The following is a 25,600-nucleotide window of genomic DNA, read 5'->3' as shown; positions in this document are numbered from 1 at the left end:
GTAAAATGAGAATAGCAGAAATACCTGTCCCCTAAGGGGTGATAGGTCAGCCGGTAAAGGAACGCACATCGTCAAACAAGTTAAGAAAGTTTAAGAAAGTCTATTTTATTAAGAGAACGTCTATCAGGCTGAGCAAAGATGGCTACAGCCCGGGCTGCACAAACGTGCAGCCCCAAGGGAGTGGGTGAGGAGGGTTCTATAGGGGCGGTGCCGACAGGGTAGCATTGTTTGAACAGAAAATGCTGACTGCCTGTAAGCCAGTAGCTGTTTTGGGCATTTTCTGTTATCACAAGTTTGGCTCTGTCTACAGGTGCAGGCCAACAGACGTTTTGTTGTTTTCTTGCAGACATGGCTCTGTCTGTAAGTCAAGGTCTCTGAGACCTAACATTCAGAGACCTAACTAACAAGGGGGTTGCAGGATTAAATGAAATAAAACGCAAACTCCACGGCAAAGAACCTGTACAAGAGTGAGCCGGGCCATTATTACTTGTTCAAGGGGGTCCCGGGTCCCCAGGGGAATTGGGGCGGTGGAGGAGCGGAGCTCAGCCCGCAACTCAGGCCTGGTGGCCTGCCCCGCCCACGTGGGGACGCGGCCCGTCGAATGACTCGGTGCAACGTGTTGGTGGCGGCGGCGGCGCGGGCTCTTCCGGGCGCCGCAGTTTCCTGCCAAGCACCGCGCAGCCGCCTGGGCAGCGGGATCCCTGGGTGCAGGCCTCGGCGTGGGTGCGTACCCGGGCTCAGCCGCGCACCCTGCGGGGCCGGGCGCCTGCCGCCCACACCATGCGCGCGGCGCCGCTGCTGCAGCTGCTGCTGCTGGCGCTCCTGGCTGCGCCCGCTGCCCACGCCAGCCGTGCCCAGTCCTTAGCGCCGCGGCCCGAGCCGGAGCGCTCGCCGCCCGGCCCGGGGCCCGGGAACACCACCCGGACCGTGTCCGGGGAGGTGGCGGCGGGCGGTGGTAGCTTCAACAGCAGCGGCGACGCCCTGGTCACCCGCATCTCCAGCCTGCTCCGCGACCTGCCCACCCTGAAGGCGGCCGTGATCGTGGCGTGCGCCTTCACCGCCTTCCTCATCGCCTGCCTGCTGCTGCGGGTCTTCAGGTGGGTCCGGCCGCCCTTTTCCTCCCCCTGCAGGTCCACCTGCACCGCCAACTTGCGCGCACAGATGCTCTGGGTGCGCGGCTGTGCTCCCAGTCGGCGCCTTGGTGCGCTGCAGCCAGCCCGGCGGTTCCCTACCCAGCCCCGCAGGGGTGCGCTTGCCTGGTGTTTCCTGGTAACATTTTAGGAATTTTCTCCCTTTTAACTATGTACATATAAAATAAATATTGGAGCCCCTTAAACTCTGTTAATACTTAACATTAACAATAGTGCTCCGAATTTTGATAACCTTACACGGAATTTAGTTTTTTATACCCACTTCACAGATGAGGAAAAGATTTCCAGGGAGGCAGAGAGGCTTATCCAAGTAAACTCAGTGGCGGAGGTAGAATTTGAACCCAGGTCCGTCTGACTTTAACCTTAGCCACCTTGCTACCCCTCCCTCCCTTCTGTCTGAGGCTCCCTCACACCCAACCTGCCTTTTAAACTGCTCCCTCGTGCTTCAAAAAGAAGCAGCGTCTAGCGTGTGGGGAGGTCCCCAGGATGCCTGTTGGGGGTGCGCTTTGTGCCCAGGATTGGAGCTGGGCTCCAGGATGCTTGGTGACTCTTGGTGGCCTCAGTGACTTTCTGTTAGCAGGGACACAGATCACCCTCCTCTGCCCCTGACTGACCTGACCCAATGAAGATTCCAGGGACGTGGGGGGTCGTGGAGAGGCTTTTGTAGGTCGCTCAAGTTCAGGGAGAAAGTGTCTGAGAAATTAGGAAGGAAGCCCCGGACCCCTGGAGTAGTGAGATGGAGAGAGCTGCAGTGGCTGCAAGGAGGATGTTTTCCCCTAACGCCTGGGAGATAGTGTTTTTGCAGGAAATGGACCAAATGTGTCCTGTTACTCAGGTGGGTCGCGGGGACCTGTGCGCGCGCGCGTGTGTGTGTGTGTGTGTGTGTGTGTGTGTGTGTGTGTGTGTGTGTGTGATTATCCATTGCCAGTTCCCGCCCCTTCCAAGTGCACCATGTGCTTGCATGTTTGATCAGCTGTTGGAGGTTTGGGGCCAGGGGATTGTTCTCCGCAGGGAGCAAACCAGACCTGGAAGTGCAGGGTGGGGAGTTACCTGTAGGTTTGCTGCTGCTGTGAGGCTGAGTCAAGGTGTTTCCGTGTGGGTCCATAGGATTAAATGCCAGTGGACCTGAGAAAATGGGAAGGGGACCTGTGTGCCTCCGTTCACCCCACCGTCCCCTGCCCAGGCTCAGGCCACAGTGTTCCTCACTGTGCCTGTTCCCTTGATGTGGGAATTGAATTGCCTCCCTTCACCATTGTCTTCCCACTGCCCTCGCACCTCTGCTTACAAGCTTCAGTGGCTCCTTGTAGCCATGACCTGGACATGGCGTTCGGGGCCCTTGCAAACTGGCCCCAGTGTACCTTGCAGCCATCAGCCAGCCCTGCTGAGCTTTCTCTGTCACGTGCTCCTTTTCTTACACCTACGTGGTGCTGGTGTATGCCTTCCACTCCTAGGCCAGTTTTTGCTCCACACCTGCCCAGACTGCACACAGCCACCAAGGCCCAGTTCCCATGCGCCTTCCCTTGTGTAGTTTTCCTGGACACTCAGTGAGGCTGTGGCTTCCTTTCCGGCCTCCCGCAGCCCAAGCCTTGTGCATCTTCCCTGCAGCCTTTCTCATGCTGTGCTCGGTGGCTGGGTTTAGGGCCCAGCTCCCACATGCCATGACCAGTCCATCCCTATGTCTCTGTGCCCGACACCGGCCTGGCAGTCAGGGGATATCCCTCCATCCTTCACTGACTCCTGATGCTTCAGCTGGAGCGAATGTTGATGCCTAGAGCAGCTCTGAGCCTGGAGGTCTGAAACATTTAGCTCAAAATAGGCTGCCGAGCCCACAAGGCGGTGTACTTTTTAAGAAGGTATTTGAACTATTTTGCCAGTCTGCTCCTTATTATCTAGGAGTGGGGGGCAGGAAGGGGGGAGGCCGCCAGCATGCATCCAGATGTGAGGGCCCTGAGCTGTGTGTTTGGGTGGAGAGCCGGCAGGCACTCAGGCCTGGCAGGGTGGGTCCTCGCTGGTTTGGGTGTGGTGTGTTGGGAGAAGGTTCCACCTTCCTTGAGAAGCCTGTTAGGAATTTGATCTGCCTCCTGTTCCTGGGAAGGTGGTCTTGTTGGGGTGAGTTCCCAGGTGGACATCTGCCACCCTGGTTTCTGATGTAGACAGGAACTTAGGGCATTTTATAGCTGGGAAGGGCCTGAATGGTACTGTCCCCACGTGCTCCTTGGTAGAGGAGAAAGTTGCATCTTAGAGCGTGGTGTGAGTCATCCACTGGATTCTAGAACATTCTACAAGCCTGTGGCCAGGGCAGCGCTAGCCCATCTCACTGCTTGGTGGTCTGTACTGTGACCATTCCCCCTTTACACGGTCCTCCGCAGGCTCAGTTTATCAGGTCCCCGAAGGCCTGCTGCTCTGGCTGGCGTCCTTCTTACCTTCTCCTTCTCCCAGCTCCTCAGCAGGCAGTTACCATGTCTCGGCCATTCCACCCCATGGTTTCCCTGAGGCTGTCTTACCTGTGCCCACAACCTTCTCACCGCTGAAGCTTCTCCCCCATCCAGCGCTCTGCCCAACCGACGTCCTACTTTGTCTCTGAATCACAGCCATAGCCTTCAGGCCGGTGCTCCTGCTGCCAGCCTTGTCCCTGTTCCCGCCACCCTCCCTCTGGTCTCACCCATCCTTCTGCCCACCCACCCCAACCGTGCACAAGCTCCTCAGCATGTAGGCAAGCTGGCTCTTCATGGCCAGGGCCTCGCCTCCTCCTCCAGCCCCAGTCTCGCCTCTGCCCGCTGCCCCAGCCCTGCTGGACTTCTAGGGGTTCCCCAAAGGTGTCATGGCTTCAGACATGCATGTCTTGCCCCACTCAAACCCTCTGCCTGGAGTCCCCTTTGCTACCAAGACCACACTGCCAGCTCCTTGCTGTGTCATCTCCTCTGAAAAGCCTCCCTTGTCAGGGCCCAAGTGTTCCCAGAGCACATGGGGATTTTGAATTTCCTATGTGGAATCAAGAGTGCTACTGAACATGTCCCTTTGCCGTGCCAGGCTGAGGGCTCCCGAGAGCAGGGCTGGGCCTTAATCGTATGTCTCTAACACCTACTGTGGCTCCAAGCACAAGGTGGCATCTAATAAAGATATTTTTAGCGAGTGACTGTTGAACTTCTAAGTAGTTTACATTGCAGGCGCTTCTCAGAATGTTCCCAGTGACTAGATGCATGATATTGGAAACCTGTGAGAGAGGGATGTGTTTGCATGATGGCCCTCCATTTTCTTAAGAACAACAAGGGAGGAAGAGTGTAGTGTTATGGCTTATAAAGTGGAGACCCTAGCCCATTTGCCTGTTTTCCCTGAAGGGATCACTTTGCCAGACAACAGAAAAAATGTGGATCCAAGGAAATTGTTAAAACCAGAAGCCAAGAATTTGTACTGTAGTGGGGAACGGGGGGGGAGGGAAATATATATATGCCTTTAACCAAGCACTTCCATTCCTAAGGTACACATTTTTCACTGTGATACATATCCTTGGCTTCTAATTTAATTAGAAGAAGAAGCAAAGATGCACAGGCAGTGAAGTTCAGAGCAGCTTTGTTTAATAAGCGAAAAGGTTTAAATAACCTAAGTATCCAACAATTGTGCATTGGTTAATTCTGGTAACCCTTACAGTGGACTGGAACAGGTTGCAAAACAGCACATTTAGTATGAGCTCATTTAAATAAATAAATATATGCACATGCAAAGAAATCTATGTGTGTGTGTATATGCGAATGTGGGTGATTATTATGTATGCACGCATTATTCATGATATATTTCTACATTGCCTGATTACCTTACAATGGGCATTTATTTATTATTTCTCTCCTTGTCCATGCACTCAACTCTTTTCTGCATCCTTGGAATCGGTTTCCTGAGGACCTGTGTAAGAGCATCTGGGTGTTCCTCCAGGAGTGGGATTTCTGGGTCCAGGGGTACACCTACTTGATGTCCTTGAGTTTACCCTCCCACCTGCAGTGCCTGCAGGTTCTCAGTCTTTCCATCATATCTTACTCTTAGTATTATCTGACTTTATAATGTTTTCCAATCAAATGGGTATAATTTGATATCTCTTTGTTTTGCGTTTCTCCATTTTGTGTTGAGGTTGAGCAGTTGTCTCGTCTCATACTTACTAACCCCTCGGATGCCCCCATCTGCAGAATTATTTACACCTTTTTCATGTGTTTTAATCATTAAGGGAAACTATTTTAAGACTGGAGACAGAATTGGAAAAAGGGAAAGGCAGTTTGGAGGCCGAGCACCCTCTGGCGAGGGTACATGTATGTGTGTGTGTGTGTGCACGTGTGTGTGTGTGTGTGTGTGTGTGTGTCACATACAGTTCTGCCCAGCTTGCAGTGGAGCCATTCCTTGTGCCACCTGACATATTTGTGAGAGCTGAAAGGGGATTGACAAAGAGGCTGTGTCTAGGAAGTAAAAAATTTGGATTCCTCCCATTTTTGATGTTGGGAAGCGTCTGCTGGGGTTGCATGGATTCAGGGGTGACACACATAAGCCCCTGGCCATGGTTCTCAGCACCTTTTGCCCCATGTGCTCTCTTAGGTTTAACTTTACTCACTGAGATTGGTGGGGGATCGACTTTACTCGCTAATGTCTTATGAAGAAGGTGGAGACAAGTCAGAAACTACCACCTGAAACCACGTCTTTCCTTTCCTCCTGGGGATCCTGTCCCCGTCTTGGCAAGTCTCCCAGCTCCCCTGCCCAGGCCACCTTCCTCCCAGATCTCAGCTGGCTGTGTGCCCAGCCACCTCTTATTTCAAAAACTCTGTAAAATCCTTTTATCTGAAAGGAGGGTTTGTTTTGGTGCTTCCTGGGGGGTGGGGAGGAAGATGAATTCTAGGTGATCTGACATCACCAAGCCATCACACTTCCATCAGTGGCAAAGGTACATGCTGCCATGTCCTGAGATGTTGGAACCTGACAGCTTAGTTAATCTTTTCAGCCAGGTCTTTAAAAAGGAACGAAAACTTTCCTGCTTAGCCTGGAATCCCCAAATTTCCCATCGTCTGGGTACTGACATTTGTAATAAGAATAAAAGTTAAGAGAAAGTGTAAAAATTTAATACTTTTAGGGTTTGAGGGAAGTTAACCATTCTGAAATGTTCTTACTGGCTGCTCATTAGTATATCAATGCAATAAATTGGAGCTTTGGGCAGAGCCAGGGTTAAAAGGGCCAGTGTTGTTTTATAACTGTGGAGCTTGTTTGACGTCATGAGGGCATTTTTGATTGCTTGACCAAGGTTTTGAATTGGGGGAAAAGCTATAGAAGTGAACCATATTCATCCTAATTTAATTTACTTTAAGATTTTTAGTAGATTTTCTTTTTCTTCAGTTTTACTGAGATATAATTGACATGTAACACAGTATAAGTTTAAGGTATACAGCATAATGACTTGACTTACATATATTGTGAAATAAGTTTAGTGAACATTCATCATCTCATATAGATACAGAAAAGAAAGTGTTTTTTTTTTTTTTGTGATGAGAACTTTTGGAATTTACTCTGTTAGCAACTTTCAAATACACCGTACAACACTGTCAGCTGCAGTCGTCATGTTGTACATCACAGCCCCAGCACTCATTTGTCTTACAAGTGGAAGTTTGTACCTTTTGACAGCCTTCATCCAATCCCCCCCCCACTTGTTTAATAATTTTATGTGTCACAGTGAAGAGTGTTAAATAAACCTAATACAGCAAAAATCCAGAACTTTAAAATAAGGGGTAGAGAGCTTGCCCTTGATTTATCTGTCTACCAGGTTAAAAAGAAATCACAGCACATGGGAAGAACCAGGTCCCTTAACTGTTTCTCACCTGGGGAGGAATTTGCCCCCTTGGGATCATTTGACAGTGTCCATAGACATTTTTGATTTGTCATGACTTGGGGAGGAGGATGCTACTGGCATCGTGTGTTCAGAGACCTGGGACGCTCGCTGCTGAACACCCTACCAGGCATTCGGCCCTTTCAACAAGGAATGGTCCATCCCAAGATGTCCGTAGTGCTGAGGTGGAGAAGCCCTGAGAGTGCCAGCCACTCGGCCTGCTGGTTGTCTGATGTGGGACATTAACTGAACCTTTCTGGCCACCCGTTTCCCATTACTAATTAGTACACGCTTCCAGGAGCTACTGGGATGGTCAGAGTGAGATGAAGTCACCCAAGTCCTTGGCTCCCCTCTAAGCAGCCAAATGCCCTACTGTATTTAACAATATGATTCTGAAAACAGATGTAGTTTATACCCAACCTTTTGGTCTTGCTTGTAAATGAGGATTCAGCCATATGGCCAAAATACTCACGAAGGTGCATCAGCTTCTGAGCTGTGTTAGAAATGAAACTGGTGACTCTTTCTTTAGCCTGCTTAAGCCTCCTGGACGTGTAGGACCCATGTAGAACCCTACCCCCTTGACTACTGAATTCCCCAGGGGGAGGAGGTGCCTCACGACTGCCTTTATTAACAGGCCTGTGAGGGCTCAGACCGGCCACTGATTCCTTCTGTCAAATTGGAAAGGGAGGAAAGTCCCTTTTTAATTTAACCCGGAGCCCTCAGACTTATGTGGCTTTGCCTGCACACTCTCATGCCCATGTGCCCATTGTGATCAGAGGCTTTGCAAATGCAGCTCCTCCTTGAGACACGAGGCACATCCGGGGGTGGAGAAGGGGGATCCAGTGTCAGTGTCTGCACAGCACCCCGTTGGTACCTTACACTGTGTCATGGGAGGGAAACCCTCCCGGATTTAAGCAGAGAAGGCTTCATGGTTTGTGTCCAGTATTTTATTTTTATGGCTGGCGTTTTGTTTCTAACCATTTTCAAAGGGGAGTTCTGGGACCGTGAATTTAGAATCACATTGCCATGGTTGCACTTTAAAATCCTGTACTTAATCTAAGGGCGGTGTGCAAGGAATCCAGACTTGATGTTTATTTTCCTGAGCACAGAGGGAGGAGGAAATCCACTCTGATTGGCAGGTGTGGAGCAGAGGAGGAGCTGTGGTGAAGAGCGTGGGCGGGGCGCTTAGGCCCGGGAGGGCCCCAGGACCTTGTAACCTCTTGGGTGTGGGATTTCCTCGCATTCAGAGCTCCCCTGACTTTATTCCCTCCACCCATTGTACGAGTGAGGAAATTGAGCCCCAGAAGTGGGAAAGGGGAAAGACTTGTTACAGTCACCCAGTGAGTTTGTAGGAGAAAGCAGCACTTAAGCCCAGGGGTTCTGATGCCCAGCTTGGTCTTTTCTTGGACTCTTAAGATGTGGTGGGCTGGGTTTTGAACTAGTCCAGCTGGTCTCCCCTACACCCAGCCAAGGACCCGGGAGAAAACATGACTGGGCTGAATAGCTAGGTGTGTTTAATGAGACCTACCGTGAGCATACAGGATGCCATGGGGAACACACACATCAGAGGCAAAGGAGCTTCCAGTTTGACCTGGGAGATAGGATGACGCCCTCGGCTGCTGCTACTTGGCAGATAAGCAGCAATTCAATTCAATACAGGAGTGATGTATCAAAAGCACCCAACCTTGAAAAGCTGCGGAAGGAAGGCCCCGAGGCTTTGGCTGGGGACAGAGTGGCCTGTGAAGAAGGCAGGAGAAGGATCAGGACTTGACAGGGTTGGAGGGAGAAGAGGTTCTTCCAGGACCCAATGGGCCAAGCTGGTTTTGCTGTGGGTAGGGTTTGAGAAATGATCTCTTGGAATCATGATGACGTCAGTAGTAATAGCAGCTACTGTTTGTTAAGCCCTTATGTGTACCAGGCTCTGTGCTAAGCATTTTACACGTGTTTCCTCATTCCTACAATGGGTGCTATGTGGGAGTCCCCATTTCACAGATGAGTAAATCAAGGTGCAGCTGGTGAAGGGCCAGAGCCTGACTTTCCATCCAGTGTTCCCTGTTGCAGCCGGATTTTAGAAGACACAAATTCCAGCTGGAGGATTTTGGGGTTTGTAGTGGGTCAGAAGAACAAATGGAAAATTTGAATTCAGGAGGGAAATAATCAAAGGGCTGCTTTACAAACGCTGACCCATATTAGGTGCTTAATAAGTATTTGCTGAGTGAATGGATGTAGTGGGGACACAGGATGGCTGGGGAGACCTGTGGAAGGTGCTGGAAGCACCTCCTTCCAGGGAGCGCTGGAGGTCTGAGTGTACAAAGAGGAGGAGGAAGAGGAAAGTGTCAGGAGGCCTGGAGGGGCTTGGAGAGGGCGGCCATGATGAAGGGGGGTGCCCAGGCAGGGTAGACAGCATGGTGAGAGAGGATGACGTACAGGTGAAATCCGCTCATGGAAGTGCCACCACACAGCTGGACATCTAGGCCTGAGGCGGAGGGTTTGGGAGCTGGTTCTGAGATGTGACTGTCCCTCAGGTGGGGGCAGTGATGGCAAGGACTGATGTTCCCATGCTTCCCCTATCACGTGGCAGGGACGAGTGGATGCTGAAAGGGTCACACACTTCTGATGTGTGTCTCGAAGCACAGTTTCCAGGCTATGTTGGGTCCACCCATGAGTCCTTCTGGTCATCTTGCCACTGCCCTTGAACCAACGGAGCTGCCCCTAGAGGCTGCCTTCCTCACTTTAAGCCTCACTTCCCCCAGCTGGCACCTCGCATAAAAATGAAGTGGACGCAGCCCTTGGCAAACACACTGAGAGCTGGAGGAACAGGTCTTGGGGCATCTGCTGTGGCCATATTTCATGTGGCTCCTCAAACAGGTCAAACCCAGGGCATGCTTATGTTACCCGGGAAGAATGCGAGTCGGGTCTGTCCCTCGGGCACTGACAGAGGGAAAAAGGAACAAGAGTTGGGAGCAGATGGAGGCGAAACGCTGTAGTGTTATGAAGAGAAGCCCTAAGAATTGTAATGGAGCTCTTCGGGGTTACCTGGGCTGTGTGTGATCGTATGTGAAGCGTAAGCCCCACTGTGCATACTGTGTTGTGTGCTGGGTGCAGGTGTTGGGGTCAGTCAGCGTGATACGCCTTTGTTAATCTCGAGGGGACAGCGCCCAAGACGGGAGGGAAGCGCTAGGTTGTGTAAATCATGGCGGTACCCTGTGATCGTGATTGAACTGCTGGGGGACAGATATCAGGACACTGTCTATCATTCCATCTCTCTGGGCTCATGATTTTTAGCTGAATTATTCAGTGTCACTCATGCCTGGCACTCATGACCAAATTCTCCATGGCCGGGAAACTGAGTCAGAGGCTGATCAGTTTTTTTTTTTAATCTGCACAGTGTTTTTGAATAGCTGAGGTAGCTGAGAACAGTTAAAAGTTGAGAGTCTTTGTATCAAAATCTGCACCTCTTGCTTTCCATGACAGATGGGACCACCTGGAGATACAGGGCTTCTGCTCCGTGGGACCGGAATGGGCGGGAGCTGGATCGCTGTTATCCCATCTCTGGGTTTGTCAGCACCAATCATATGTTGTGCCTCCGTGACTCAAAGACAGAGCATTGGCTGCCAAATGATCAGATATCGCCATGTTTGTTCTAATGTTTATGTCACACAAGGCCTGCCTCACTGATTTTCTGCGCCAATGGACTCTGGGGCATTTGAGCTTTTTTTTTTTTTTTTTTTTTAAAGATTTTTATTGGGGAATTGGGGGGATGGGAACAGTGCTGGGGAATTGGGGGAAGGGGAACAGACAAGTTGCTGTCGTTTTGTTCTTCAATCTAGTTGTGGAGGATGTTGCTTCACTGGCCCAAGTTGGAACCATCATTGCGCTCTTCTCTGGCGAGGCAGATCAGTCGCCGGCTTCTGGACGGCCGCTCACTGCGGCTGCTGGCTGCTCACGCTGGCTGCTGGCTACATACGGTAGCCCATGGCAACCCACTGCCACAGGGAGTGCAGCCTACGCCGTCGCCGGCGACTCATGGCAGCCCAGCTCCAGGTTGAGCTGTTGTTCAGCATCTTAGCTGTGGAGGGCAGTGTCACTGGCCCTCCTATGTGGGATCCGAACCGGGGCCCTCTGGCATCCCAAGCGAGTTCTTAACCATCGCGCCACTCGGCCGGCCCGCATTTGAGCTTTTGACGTGGTGCTTTGAGTCATTGGCTTGACTGGCTGCTGGTACTGGAACAGAAGGTCCCTGGTGTGGTGGGGAAGGGGCGGGGGCAGCCCCGGGATAGCCCCAGGACTGGCTACGCTGGTGGGTGCCTCTGGAAGGCTCTGGGAACACCTGTGTTCAGGGAGGCTGGGCCAGAGCTGTGTGGGAGGTGGGATTTGGAAGCTTTTGCTGCACTAGAGGAAAATGCTTATGTCTCATGTAACTGAGTGTTGGTCTCAAGTCACCTGTCTGGAGCAGAGGGAGATGAGATTCCTGTGGCCCTGGGTGTGCTTGTCTCAGTGGCTTGTTTACATTGCTTCAGTAGGAGTGTCGGGTGGACACAGGGACTCCGCCCAAGGCAGGAAGGCTGGTACTTGGGAATGGTACCCTGGCCGCCTGCCTTGGTGGTAGGCAGTGGTGCCTTTGCCGGCTGAGCCCAGGGAACACACCAGCTTCCCTGCAGAGTGAGGCAGGAAAGTGGGTTCTGGAGTAGTGTTCTTTCTGTTTTTAAGCTTCCTTGGCTTTCTCTGGGAGGCTATTATGTCTTATGTCCCGAAGAAGAAGTTGCAGGGTGGAGCTCAGAGGTTGCAAATGAGAAGGGCTTTGCTTGAGGCAGCCTGCTTGGACTCCCGTCTAATCACAGCAGCTGCCTGATGCAGCCCCTCCCCCACACTTCATTTTCATCTTCTTTATTAATTTTTCTAAATGTCAAAGGTAACACGTACTCTTTGGGACAAGCAATGTGGTTTTGGCAGGAAGCTGGTCTTGAGCTACAGCACCACTTAGTGGGCTTAGAAATGAAACCGACTAAGGTGGAGGGAAGGTTTGAGGGACTGCGTTTGGCTCCTGAGGTCCCCAGATGAGCAGTGGCAAAGCCATATGGAGGTGGTGATGAGCTGTCTCTCAGTGGAACAGGGGGGCCCAGGAGATGGGCTTCCTGCCCGAGAGGCGGGTCTGACTGGCACTTAGTCCATTTAAAACTTTATTCTAATGACTTACTTTGAATTTTGTTTGTTTTAAAAGTAGGTCACATGTTCACATGATTTGAAATTCCTGAGCAGCCAGAGCGTGTAGTGAACAACCCTTGCCCCTCAGCGACCGGCTTCCTTCTCTGGATGCGGCCAATTTGTTGTGATTCTTTCCAGAGAGATTTAATAAGTATAGAGATGAATGTAATATATACACATACATATATATAAACATATACCCTTCCTTATTTTTGTAACAGCTTTATATTCAGATATAATTCACATACTATATAATCCACCCATTTAAAGTGTCCAATTCATGGTTTTTAAGTACATTCACAGAGTTATGCGCCATCACCCCAATCAATTTTAGAAGAGTTTCATCACCCCAGAAAGAAACCCTGAGCCCAGCCTCCAGCCTTAGGCAAACACGAATTAGGATCCGTTTCCCTTCGTTACTCCTCTTTCCCAGAATTTTCCTGGCTATTCTTGCTTCCTTTCCAACCTCCCCCATTCCCACCTTCTCTGAACTTTGGAATCAACTTATCTAGATTCCCCAACAAAAATCTGTCAGTATTTTATGAGGTTTCATTAAACTTGTAGATTAATGTAGGGAGCTTGACATCATTATGGAGGTTGGAACTTTCTAGTCAGAAGCCCGGTGGGCCCTCCTTTTCTTGACACATCCCTCCTTGGTCACTTTTGTTGTAGCGGGAGGTGGCTGGCAGCCAAAAGAACTTGTGCGTGCACTGCTGAGGGGTTTCTGCCGAGTGCCCCGCTCCAGGGTGTGGGGATACCAGGTGTCTGAGGCGAGTTTCCCGCCTCCTGGCTACAGAGTGAAGCGCTTGGGAGTCTGGTAGATCAGGATCTGAGTTCCGCTTACCGGGCAGGTGACCCTGTGCCTCCTGGTTTCGCTTCCTTGACTCTGGGACGCCCACTGGCTGAAAGCTGTGATGAGACCATGCACGCCGTGCCTGGCACTGAGGTCACCTCATTATGGTGGCTGCTGTTACTGTTCCCCGGGGGATCGATGGTACAGGAGGGCCACATGTGTCTCAGAGTCCCACCTAGCACTGTCCTGGGGACGGAGATGACAGGAGTTGAAGAAGGGGAGTCCTGGCCTGGCTGGGTGTCCAGGGGAGGCCTAGTCAGGGGAAATGGGAAAGCTGTGGCCCCATGGAGCGGGTAGGGCAGGGAGGCACATGGGGCTCTATCACCAGTGCCCCACCTAACCTGGCAAGCAGTAGAAATGGACATGAAATTCAGGTGAAGGGTGAGTGACTTGCCCAGAGGCCCACAGACAAAGGAATTCAGAGCTGAGATCTGAACCGTGCAGTCTCTGGACGTGCCACCGATGGCTGTGCCACCACACCCCCAAATTGGACTTACAAGAGCAAACTAACCCTTTTGGGCTTGTTTTGCCCCATTTCTCTTGTGAGGAGGGCAAGGAAGAAAGGCCTCTCTCCCTATTGACCAGCTGAGCTTGGCGCTCTCAGCCTCCGTGTTTGCGTAGGCCATGTGGCCACTGTCCCCTGGGAACCTGCTGCTGACCAGCTGTTGAAAGGGTCTTGGAGTAAACAAACCCTCTGGCTTTAGGATTACATTTCAGAGTAAGAGAATTCTGAACTTCTCTGTCATGTTAGAAATGTGTGTTTTGGCTCCAGTGGAAGGATTCTTGGTCCCTTCTAGAGCTTCTCAGGTCTTGCCTCTGCCTGTGAAGCTCAACGTGGACGTTTATGTAAAGCCTCCTCTTGCCATCTCTTTGATGAGGTCACTTGGTTTAATGGGACCTTGTTCCAGGAGAGAAAACCTGCGGCAAGAGGGCCGTGTTGTTGAGGAGGGGCCAGAAGTGTGTTTTCTCCTCTTGGTTTCCTGAATCTCCTTCTTTGGCAGGAAGTGGTGTGCCCAACAGTTTTCGAAAGCTGCTCTCCTGCTCTGTCCCCCCTTCCACCCCCACTTACAGCTGAGGAAACAGGCCTGTGCATAGAAATACTGGGTTATGAACCTAAGTCTGACTCTAAACCTGGGCTTTTTCTAGAACCAGATGCTTCTCCTGCAAGCTGTGTGTGTCTCTGAGTGAGGTGAGGGCTCTGTCCACAGGGGTGACCCGCTGTCCCCTGGAGAGGCTCAGACGGCCGTCCAGGCTTTCTGTTTCTTCAGGCCAGTGTGTCCACGAACTGGGCTATGAGCGGAGCCACCAGGGTGCTTGTCTCCTTGGAAACCCCGTTCACAGGTCTCCCTGAGCAAAAATGTTTATATTGTCACTGAGGCACTTTTATATGTTGGGTCCTTTGTTCATAGAGCAGGGAGACTCTGAGGGTTTTAAAGGGTTTGAGGAGGTGGGAAACTTACATGTGGAAGGTTTACTATTAAACTGTGGAAAAACCCCAAGATGGTGTTTATTACCATGGCAGTGGTTTCAGCCTGTGCTGTGCCTGCCGCCCCTGTCCCTTGAAGACCCTGTGGCAGTTAGATTTCTTGAGGTTGTGTGTGACAGAAAACCTGGCTCAAATGGGCTTTGCTGAAAAAGAGAGTAGCTTTGTAGTTATCAAGGAGGGCTGGCTTCACAGGAGATTTGGCCTCAGTCTTTCTCTCTCTTTGGGCGTTCACAAGGTGCCTTCTAAGCGCTTGGGTTCAGGGACTTCTCCCTTTCTGATGTCCCAGACGCTTGTTCACATGTGTGTTGGGGATGGGTGGCCCGGCACATGGTACAGTTGGCTGAAGGGCAAGTCCCGCTCCTTTGCAAAGCCAGGTGCTCCCTCAGAGCAGCTGTGAATCGTCTGGGTGTAGATATGGGCTGTTTTCCTGAGAAAGGTGTGGTGTGTGGGTCTGCGTGGGTGGGGAGTTTGACTAGCCTGAGGACACGGGGATGGGTGGTTTTCCTCGTGGCTTTGCATGGGGTTCCTTGTGGCATTTGGAACCATTTCTGGGCTTAAATGTCCCCCATCCAGTATTGGAGATGGTATTTGGTCAGAGCTTATAAATCACCTAGGGCCGGATGCAAGGATTTATCTTGCTCTTTTGGGGTAGGTGGAGAGAAAAGAAGAATCTCTTGTTGGTGAGAACGTGGGACCAACGGTGTCTATAGGTTAGCATTTACATCCCTGCACAAAGTCTGCTTCCAAAATACCATTGTCCCAGGGCCACTGAGAGGTGCCTGGCTGTGCCCCTCTTATCTCCTCCCACTAGGCTTGGTGTTGGCACCATGCTTCATCCTGTGTTCGAAATCCAAGCAGTCTCACACCAGTGCCTGTGGTGTGTGTGTATGCATGTACACCAGTGATGAAAGCAGGGGGGACAGATTGCTCTGTGGTGAGACTTGGGGATCATCAGGTTTTATAGCTGATTTCTTCCTATCTCCCAAAGTCTCTACTCAAAGAACCACAAGGGGCAGGTACTATACGTAGGACAGGACAGGTTGCTGTGTGCCAAAGGTACAGATAAATATGTGTGTTTTCTACATAAAGGACACTTCCACAAGTCACATTTATGGTAAATCATACTAGATAAGACAAGAGCAAGCTGATGTTGCTAAGAAACTGTTAGGAAACCTTGAAAGTGAGCTTGTGTTTTCATTGCTTTGCACACTTTTTAAAAAGTCTCTGTGGGCTAAGGACAAAGGGTTCTCATATGTGTTTTTGACATGATTTCCCCTCGTTTCATCTTACAGTCTTCAGGAAAATATGATTGTTCATATTCTTCAGAATATGTTTAGAGAATATGATTCTTCAGGGCTCCATTTATGATTTTTTGGGGGGTTGGCTGGTTTCTCATAGACAACATCAAATATACTTAAAAAGGAGGGACACCAGAGAAGACAGGCATTTGGGGAAGAGTTCAAGACAGTGGAGACGAAAATGCAAAGAGCACCGGTAGCCATAGTAATAGCATGCCGGGCAGCACTGGGGACATTCAGTCATGCCCTGATAAATGTCGCATCCTTCATGGAGGGAGACTGACGCTGGAGACCAAGGCTTGTCTCAGCACTTGCCCCGTGACCCACAGTGGCCCTCTATTATTTCAGAGGTAAAAGTTTAGTGATATAACTAGGTATCCTCATAAATCCTCATGATGGATATAATACTGACTCATTTTGACAAGTCCTGCTTATATGAGAGAGGCATTTCTATTTGCTTACTTTTTTGCTAACAGTCACTTTTGCTGAGAGCCTCCTGTGTGTAGGCTTGTTAAATGCATCATCTCGTTTAATCCTCCCTTGCCTGTGAGGGACAAATGTTATTCTTATCCCATTTTATTTATGAGGAGACTGAGGCTTATGGAGACTAACCACTTGCCCATGACCACACAGATAGAGAGTGGCCAGGCCCTGACCCAGATCCCACCTGGTCAGCCATAGGGCGGTGCTTGGAGCAGCGACCATCCAACACAACAGGGCCAGGACGAGGGTGAGCGGGCGCAGGGCAAGCGGATGTGGTGCGTCATGCCCGTGGAAGCGCAGGGCTGGACCCTGTCTTCAGGAACAGTTGATCTTTGCTCATTGTGGATTTTCTTGGCATTAATGTTGGGTATTACTTACCTTGCTTACTAGGTTTTCCAGTGCTCAGGGCGGGTATAATTAGCTCTGCTTTGTGTGTGAGGACCACCAGGGTTAGTGAGGTCAGGCATCTGCCCGAGGCCCCTGGCTGGGCGTGGAAGAGTGGGCGGTTGGGTGGGGGGACTCGCCAGGCCTCCTGGGACCCAGGTTAGGGCGGCAGCGTGGCTTGCCTCAGTGGGGATTGTGGGGTTCTCAGGAACGTGCTTTTCCTCTTCCAGGTCGGGAAAGAGGTTGAAGAAGACCCGGAAGTATGACATTATCACCACGCCGGCTGAGCGAGTGGAAATGGCCCCACTGAATGAAGAGGATGAGGAGGATGAGGATTCCACAGTATTTGACATTAAATACAGGTACAGGTCGGGAGAGCAGCTCCTCTTGGGCTCCGGGACTTGGGGTGCTGGGGCGGCTCACCTTTGAAGACCCCACGAGGCCAGGCGTGTATTCTTGTTCTTTGGCCATGTATTTGACCTTGGGATGTGCTGCTTATGGGGGGAACTGCTTTGATTTCTTCCTTGAGCACACAGCACCCAAAAAGCCAGCAGGGAATCCTTACAGAGAAATGGTGAGTCTCTGCTTTTCGTTGATGTGAACGCTGAGAAGTCAGCTTATGGGAGGAAAAGGAGGGCTGAATTTCAGACAAGGAGCGTGTTAGGCCCTGGCTGTCGGGGATCTGGTCCAAGCAACCTTGTCTGCCACACACTGTGCACACAAATGGAACCTTCTCTTTCATTTATCTTAAATTGATTTCTGAGAGCATGGAGTGGGAGTCGGGGTTGCTTCTTGGATAGAATTCACTGATGAGCTCCAAAGCCAGGTGCATTTCCTCAAGGTAGCCTGTAGGAAAGTCAGAATAGTGTTGTGACTTCAGGAGTGTAGAGTGGCTTTTGGATCCTTTTGGGATGTACTTCATATATGTGGGATTCTCAGGTGAGAGCTGGAAGTGAACGTAGTGATGAGGGCTCGGGGGCCCAGAGAGGGGATGTTTCTTGCCCAAGGTCCCAGTTATTAGTCGAAAAGGTGAGATGCAAATCCAGGCTGGACCCAATCCTGAGCTTCCCTCCCCCCCACCGCCTCCCCGCCCCGGCTCTCCAGAGAAACAGAACCAATAGGATGCATATCTATCCATAGAAAGAGAGTTATTATAAAGGTCCAGGCCTGAAGGCCCGAGAACCAGGACAGCCGATGGTCTAAGTTCTAATGTCAGGGCAGAAGAAGACCAATGTCCCAGCTCAAAACCAGGCCCAGAAAGTGAGCCCTCCCTTACTCAGCCTGTTGTTCTGTTCAGACCTTGAGCAGATGAGATGAGGTCCACCCACATGGGGGCCGGCAGTCTGCTTTACAGGCCAGTGATGTCATTGTTAATCTCATGCCCCACAGGCATGCCCTGAATAAGGTTTGGCCAAATAAACCTGGGCATGTGTGACTCAGTCAGGTTGACACATAAGACTGACCATCACACACAGCTTTCCATACCTGGGAAGGCAGGTTTTCTGCACCTTCCTGACTCGTACTCAGCCTTGGCTGTTTTTAGCCCTTGGTTTTTCTATATAAATCAGTAGTCAGGTTAAGCAAAACAACACTTGGGATTTTCATTAGAACTGTATGAACTCTCTCCATCAATTTAGGGAGAAACAGCCCCTTTATGCTGGCTTTTCCAGTGTATGAACATGAAGTGACTTCCCATTTCTTAGATATCTTCAAAATATCTCTCAGTACTTTGAAAAGTTTCTCCAAAAATGTATTATATATTTTGGTTAGATATATTCCCAGGTATTTGATGTTCTGAGGTAAAAATACTATTTATACTCATGTCTGGAAAAAGTGGCTGTATTGTGATATGTACATACATTACCGATATTGCAAACAGAGTTTGTGAGTGAATCACATGTAAGTTTTATAAAGAAGACAAAAAACATAGTATAATGGAGGAGCAAATCATTAGCTGTAATTAGCATTTTTGGTAAAGAGTAGCATCCTTCGAAAAGAATCAAAACAATTAGTAATATTCATCCATACTGCAAAATAACATACACACAAGCACGTTAGTGATTGTACTGATTTTATTGCTAAGCTTTTTTTATCCGACTTGCATTCAATGCACAGAAATAAAACGTAATGTGAAGAAAACTATGTCCTCATCATTAGTCACGATAAAAAGGGTTCGCTGCATCTCCGCTGTGTCTCACAGGCCTGGGGTGTGTTGTATGATAGGAGCACTTGATGGCTTTAAGTGGATCAAGGTACCGTTTTGATTCTGAGCCACTGAATAGAATTTCATCCATATTTGGTGACCAAAATAACTCCTTCGGAGCTGTGATACACTGAACCATTTTGTGGTAGCCTCAGATCTCACTAAATAAGAAAAGACCCTCAACACATAAATATAACAATCAGTCCATCCAGAAATTCTATCTATAGGCTCTTTCTTGAGTACTATTATCTAAAGACTGCTGGATTGATATTGTGTCTGGTATAATGAAGATAAGGTACATATTTCTAGGCAGAAACGTAGGACCCAGCAAATCCACTTGTCTTAATCTTCCAGCCCAGGCCGTCTGCCATAATGAACCCCCCTGTCTGCAGAATCAGCCTCCATGCCTGGTTTCTGCTCCCAGGGCTGCCAGCTTCTCTCTGTTGTCACTTTGGGGACAGCTTCACAAGCCATCGTCCTGTGATTCGAGACCTTGTCTCTGATATCTTTTTATAAAAACATTTTGTCACTTTTTGTTTTTTTTTCATGATCTCTAAAAATGCAGTTGATTTTTTTTTTAAAGATTTTATTGGGGAGTTGGGGGAGAGGAACAGCGTTGGGTATTCGGGGAAGGGGAACAGACAGGTAGATAAATTGCTGTTTTGTTCTTCAGTCTAGTTGTGGAGGATGTTGCTTCACTGGCCCATGTTGGCATGATCATTGCGCTCTTCCCGGGTGAGGCAATCGGTCGCCGGTCATTGGTTGGCCGCTCACGGTGGCTCACAGCAGCTCTCGCTGGCTGCTGGTCAGTCATGGTAGTTTACGGCAGTCCACTGCAGCCCCGCTGCAGCCTACACCGTCGCCTGCGACTCACAGCAGCCCAGCTCCAGGTCAAGCTGTTGTTCATCATCTTAGCTGTAGAGGGTGCAGCGTCACTGGCCCTCCTGTGGGATCCAAACCTCAGTCCTGCTGCTCAGAGCTGGTGCTCCCAAGCGAGCTCTTAACCAACTGAGCCACTTGGCCGACCTGCAGTTGATTTTTAAGAATATTGATTTTTAAAAATCCCACAACCTTGCTAAACTCTTAATAATCCTGGCAGTATAAATGGGGATTTGGGGGGGTTTTCTATGTAGGTATATCATCTGAGACTAATAAGACTTACCCCTTCACCAAGTCCTTCAATATTTTCTCTCTTTTATTTCCTTTTTGTCCTCGTATTTGGACTCTTAAGTCATTTTGATCTTCTAGGGCATGATGTATCGACCACTTAGAGTACTGTTTGCTATAGGGTTTTGCAGAATTTTTTTTTCCAGGAAGTTTTCCTCTACTCCTAGTTTGCTAATGTCAAATTTTATCGAATGCTTTTTCTAGCTCTATTGAGAAGATCATAGTTTTTCCTTTAATCTGTTAAGGTGGTGAAATTATATTCATTGATTTTTCTACTACTAAACCAACTTTGCCTTCCTGATATAAAATGAGCTTGGTCATGGTCATGTTATCTTTTTATAAACATTGCTGCATCCAGCTCGCTGATGATTTTGTTCAGGACTTTCTTGTTTCTCTTAGTGACTGAGATTGGTTTGTCATTTTCCTACTTTGTAATATCCTTGTCAGGCTTTGGTAAAAGTTTGACTAGCTTCCTAAAACAAATTGGGGTGTGTTCCTTATTTTCCTGTTTTTTGAAATCGTTTGTATCATATTAGAATGATTTGTTTCCTGAATGTTTAATAGAATGTGCCAAGACTGGCCTGATGCTTTCTTTATGCAAGGATTTAAAAAAACTATTGATATTCAATTCTTTGAATAGTTTCAGGACTAGCTAGTCTTTATTTCTTCTTGGTCTGTTTTGATGGGTTGTATTTTCCTGGGATTTTGTCCATTTTATCTAAGGTTTCAAATGTATTGTCCTAAAGTTGTTCACAGCATTCTGTTATTATCATCTTTTTAAATCTTTGTAACGTGTGTAATCATACTCCCTTTTCATCCTTAATATTATGTTTGCCTTTTTTCCTTTTTCTTGATCCATCTTGCTGGAAGTTTATTAGTCTACACAAAGATCTAACTTTTGGCTTCTTTGATTCTCTTTATTATATTATCAGAATCAATTTCAATTGATTTCTGCTTCTGTTCCTTAAGCTTTCTTTGTGTTCTGTTCTGTTTTTTTAACTTGTATTGGATATTAAGCTCATTCATTTTCAGCCTTCTTTCTTGGACTAAGCGTTTATTCTGCAACTTCATCTACTTCAGCTACCTCCCATAGGCTTTCCTTATCATTGCTGGGCACTGGCCTGCCTCCCTCTTTGTTGGGAAGAAGTGGATGGACTTCAAATAGCTCATGTTAGAAGTTTGTGCTGTTCATGGTCAAAATAATATCAGGATGTGAGTGAACTTGGAGGTGAATCACTAGACACAAGACCAATCTAGTCTTCAGACTCAAAGACGACCGACCATTCAGAGAGCTGTCCTTATTAAAGGTGTAACATATGATATAGAAATTACAGATAAGAAAAAGGGAAAATAAAATTACCTATACTCTCACTACTTCATGATAACCACTAGAGTGTGTGTGAGTACGTATGTGGCATTTTCCTTTTTACAGAGCCAGGACCGTGTCACACAAGCTGTTTTGGAACATTTTCCATCTGAACAACATATCACAAACAACTTTTCAGATCAATACGTTTGAAAAGAACAAGAATTTTAGGGCCAATTTCATGTTCGGTTTAGTGTTTCTGAGAGCTTGTCTGTCTGCCTGTGATAGCCTGTTGACAGGTACTAGTCTTTTCCGAGTAGACATAGCTCAACTAAATGTTTTGGTTCCCTCTGGGAAGCAGACATTTAAATCGGATGCGGCTGGATTGTGACCTTGGGTGATTTTATGAGTGAGTGAAAGGGGAAAATCATGTTTTTGGTGCCAGGGCCGTAAGGCAGTGACCTGGCCCTTACTGTTACACGTGCAGCTCTAATGACATCTGTGCCTTGGATCTGGCACACATTAGCCTGGCAGCAAATGGAGAGAAGGCAGGCCGGGTGAGGCTTCTGTGGCAAGCCTTCTTTTTAGGCTCCCTGCAACAAGGATGTTATCATCCATGATGTAAGACCTCCAATGTGTCAGGCCAGATGTGGGGGTAGGGGGAGAAAAAGTCTGTAGAAATGACATTCCTACTCTGTACTTAAAAAGGCTAATTAAAAGAGAGAAATGATGGTTAAACCGAGTGCAGAGAGGCCTGGGGCTTTGAAATGATGCCACATTCCAGAAGGCATCTGAATCCTAGTCGCATGTGTGTTGAGCTTGGTCGGCCTCACATGTGATTGCGGCTGATGTTTTTGGGCCTCTGTGCATCCCTGGTTTATTGCAGGAGACTTTTGTGACACCCTCTGGGCGTCCCTTAAGGCGAGGCAGATGTCGCTCTTCCTCCTGTTTTTCTGGTAGGCGGCCCTGGCAGCTGTGACGCACGCAGCCCGAAGGTTTGGTGCCACGAGAACATGTGGCTCCTGCCAGCCCTGCCTCCCCCAAGAGGGACGACTCTGTTCCTCTGCTCCTGAGGGTTGGAAAAGATGTGGCCTGTAGGGGTGCGGACATGTGTTCTAGAACTGCCTGCCTCCCACCCTCTTTCGGATAGAGCTTCCTGTGGGAATTTAATTAGAAACTGATGGAATTTCCGCTGCAGTGCTGGGGGCCATGCCTGGCATCTTGTCTTTGGGACAAAGGGCATTTGATGGCTGTTTGCAGCAAGGGGACCCTGGAAGCCAGGCTGGGAGTAGGAGAAAACAGACTTGACCTGCTTATTCCAAACGGAGGCCCAGTACTCAGGGTCCTATGAATGCCCGATGGCAGCTGCCAAGCACACTCAGGGCAGTGACATCTTGAGTGGTTGTGCTTGGAGGCCCTTCTGTCCACCCTATGCTTCCTCATCCTCTGAGGATGAGGAGCGAAGCTGTTCAGAGCATTAGTGTGTGGTCAGTGTGGAGGCAGTGGATATCATGAACGTCCATGGCCTAGAAGGAGTTGGAGGGGACCTGGTCCCCTGCAGGCGCCCCTGTGGATTCTAGAGTATCCTACCTGGGCCTGAAACTGGCCAGGGGCTCATCCCCGTACCAGTTTGAATAAAGCTCTGCCAGCCCTCTTCCTTGCCGAATGCTGAGCTTACTTGTTAAAAGTGGGTATCTCACGAGGCATTTCTGTTTCTCTGAAAAACAATATTGGCATTCTGGGGGTTCTTGGGTATGGTATTGTGTACATGAAGACTATTTGAGTTTTACATCTATGACGGGTGAGCTTACATGAACAGGAATTTGTGTGGCAATGAAAATTTACTACAAAGCGAATCTGACTTATTTAGTTTCCTGCCTACACACATGTGCTTTCACCCCACAGGAGCGGGTTGAATAGAAAATACTTACTCAGTGGACTGTTACAGAAAAATTTTGCTGAGACCCAATGTAAACACCTGTGGAAGTGCTAGGAAAGAGGGATACAAGGAAAAAAGAGGTTGTAAGCAAGGGGCTCTGCATGGGGAGCTAGGATAGGATCCTGAACTGGGAGCTGAGGGAAGGGGAGAGGTTAGTTACCTCGAGGCGTGGAGCGTGCCTTCCAGACAGCAGCACATTCAAAGGTCCTGTGGTTGGGGAGTGTGGCCTGTAGGATGGAGACTGTTAGGGAGGCTCAGAGTGGGTGTGGGGCTCTGCCGGAAGGCAGTGACTTGCTCTGATTTTTTTTTTTTTTTTTTAGGTAAAACGTGCTTTCCAGCATGTTGTCATCCTGTGGAAAGTCGGTCAGCTGCAACCTGGGGCGTGAAGGATCTGGAAGCTGCCTTGTCCGAGGTGTTGAAACCAAAACAAACATTATTTATGAAACACTGGCACACTTGTGTGTGTTGAACGTCTGCTCAGAATGTCACTGCGGGAGAGTCGCCTCTACCACCTTCTGGATGCCCCTTTAGACTGTCACCCCTTCTTTCTCCTCGAAGGGGCTTTTGCCTTGCCAAGGGGCAAAGGGTAGAAACGTGGGTTTAAAACATAATCATTTGAAATCAACTGTTGACAAAAGTAAAAGTGATCAGAAGTTATCAAGAACCTAAAAAAAAGCCTGAAGGATATCCATCTGTATATTTAGGATTTCTGCGGTTCTGCTCCCCTGGATCTGTGACGTTCTAGATGCCTGACCCTTTGGTGGTCTTTTGGGCATGGTCAAGTTCTGGCCTTGTGTTGTGTGATGGCTGTGTGAAAGCTCAAAGTGAGAGTGCTCAGAGCTGGTCCACCCTAGTGGAAGTATACACACTTGTCGCTCTTTTTGTTTCCCTTTTTAAAAAAGGGTTCAGTGGAATTAGGCATGGCCGGTTCACAAAGAATTTTGAATATCAGGGAAAAATCTGTGTGTGTGTGTGTGTGTGTGTGTGTGTGTGTGTGTGTGTGTACACATATAAAATAATTTCTTCTTTTCTAAAGGAAAAAGAAAACACTAGGCAGCCTTTGGTTAGTAACATCCTTTGTGTGTTTCTCTGCCCTGTCATAATTCTTACGTTGTTGTCCTAGAAATCTAATTTTAAAATATCACTGTGGCAATTTAAATGAACAGTGATGTGGTTGGCTGACAAAGCACACTGTCAGGGACTGTGTTTGAAGTTGGTCTAGGCCAGGCTGGACCGGAAATCCACGGGATTCAGGAGGGCCTGCAGGGAGGCCCCTCCCAAAGGTGTGGGTCAGGTGGCTTCTGGACACGGGCTGCCTTCTCAGGGTGACAGAGGCCCGTTTCACTGTTTCCTCAGGGTTGATACTTCTGCTGAAGTCCACTGGCAGTGATTTGGGGCCCTGTTCTCTCTGCAAAGATTGTTTGCACTTTTTTATCTCCTCTTTTCTGTCTTTCTGCAGGGGTTGTGTATCTGCCTATTAATTATCTACACCATTGCTCTGGATGAAAACTCTAGCCTTACCCAACACACCCTTATTTTCAGATTCTTCAGCTTCCTGAGAAGGGGCTGCCAGAGCTGCAGGACCCCTGGGCATGGGTGCTCTGAGGCCCTGGCTGTGAGGAAGGCACCTTGGCCTCTGCAGGAAAGAGGGGAACCCTGGGGAGACCATGCTGAGAGGAGCTGTTGAATGGAGCACTGTCCTGCCTGCCCCTCCCTGATTGCACTTCCTTTGTTGACTTTCCTTTTCCTTTTCTCTGTCCTGTTTGCCAGAAGGGCGGGCCTGCTTTATTATCTTGGTCTCCACAGTGTCCTTATGGGCCAGACTGGTGACTAAACGGGACCGGCCACCTAGCAGCTGTTTGGCCTCTGAACCTTTAAACTGGAATCGCGGGCTCACACTTGCCTTTTAGACACGTGCAGCTGAATGATCTGTGGGAAAGTTGGATTCCTCCGCCTTACCCATAAACACCAGCTCCTGCCGCCAGGTGCTCACCCCTGGACCTGGCAGAAGCGGCCAACAGTGGCCTTCCAAATTCTGGAGCTTCAGCACTCTAGGCTCTTAAATTAAAAAAAAAAAGAAAACCCTTTGGTGTGAACCATGTATGTATCGGTTTGGATGTTTTTGGAGATGGAGGCCTGTGAGGTGCCTTTTGGTGATCAGTGATGCAGGCACAAGCTGGAGGAGGCAGAGATGGGGCCGAGTGGGAGGTGTGTGGCCCTGGTGGTTTAGAAAACAGCTTATAAATGACACGGCCTGTGGGGGGTGGGGGTGGG

General features: G+C 49.1%; 1 protein-coding gene across 1 annotated transcript; it reads left to right on the top strand.

Annotated features, from left to right (window-relative positions):
- Positions 1-497: 497 nt before the first annotated feature.
- Positions 498-24,001, top strand: FAM174B (family with sequence similarity 174 member B). Its single transcript, XM_019637837.1, has 3 exons — positions 498-1,097; positions 16,942-17,073; positions 23,647-24,001. The coding sequence occupies exons 1-3, from the start codon at positions 781-783 to the stop codon at positions 23,648-23,650; spliced, it is 453 nt and encodes a 150-aa protein (XP_019493382.1). The 5' UTR covers positions 498-780; the 3' UTR covers positions 23,651-24,001.
- Positions 24,002-25,600: the final 1,599 nt, after the last annotated feature.

The sequence above is a fragment of the Hipposideros armiger genome, unplaced genomic scaffold, assembly GCF_001890085.2.
Source record: "Hipposideros armiger isolate ML-2016 unplaced genomic scaffold, ASM189008v1 scaffold_35, whole genome shotgun sequence".
NCBI lineage: Eukaryota > Metazoa > Chordata > Mammalia > Chiroptera > Hipposideridae > Hipposideros > Hipposideros armiger.
This window is presented reverse-complemented; position numbering and strand designations above follow the sequence as displayed.

What these genes read in the sequence shown, in the direction of transcription:
- FAM174B (XM_019637837.1), top strand. Translation starts at nt 781, where the DNA reads ATGCGCGCGGCGCCGCTGCTGCAGCTGCTGCTGCTGGCGCTCCTGGCT. An exon ending in CTGCTGCTGCGGGTCTTCAG is followed by an intron (nt 1,098 to 16,941) that starts GTGGGTCCGGCC and finishes TTCCTCTTCCAG; the next exon opens with GTCGGGAAAGAGGTTGAAGA.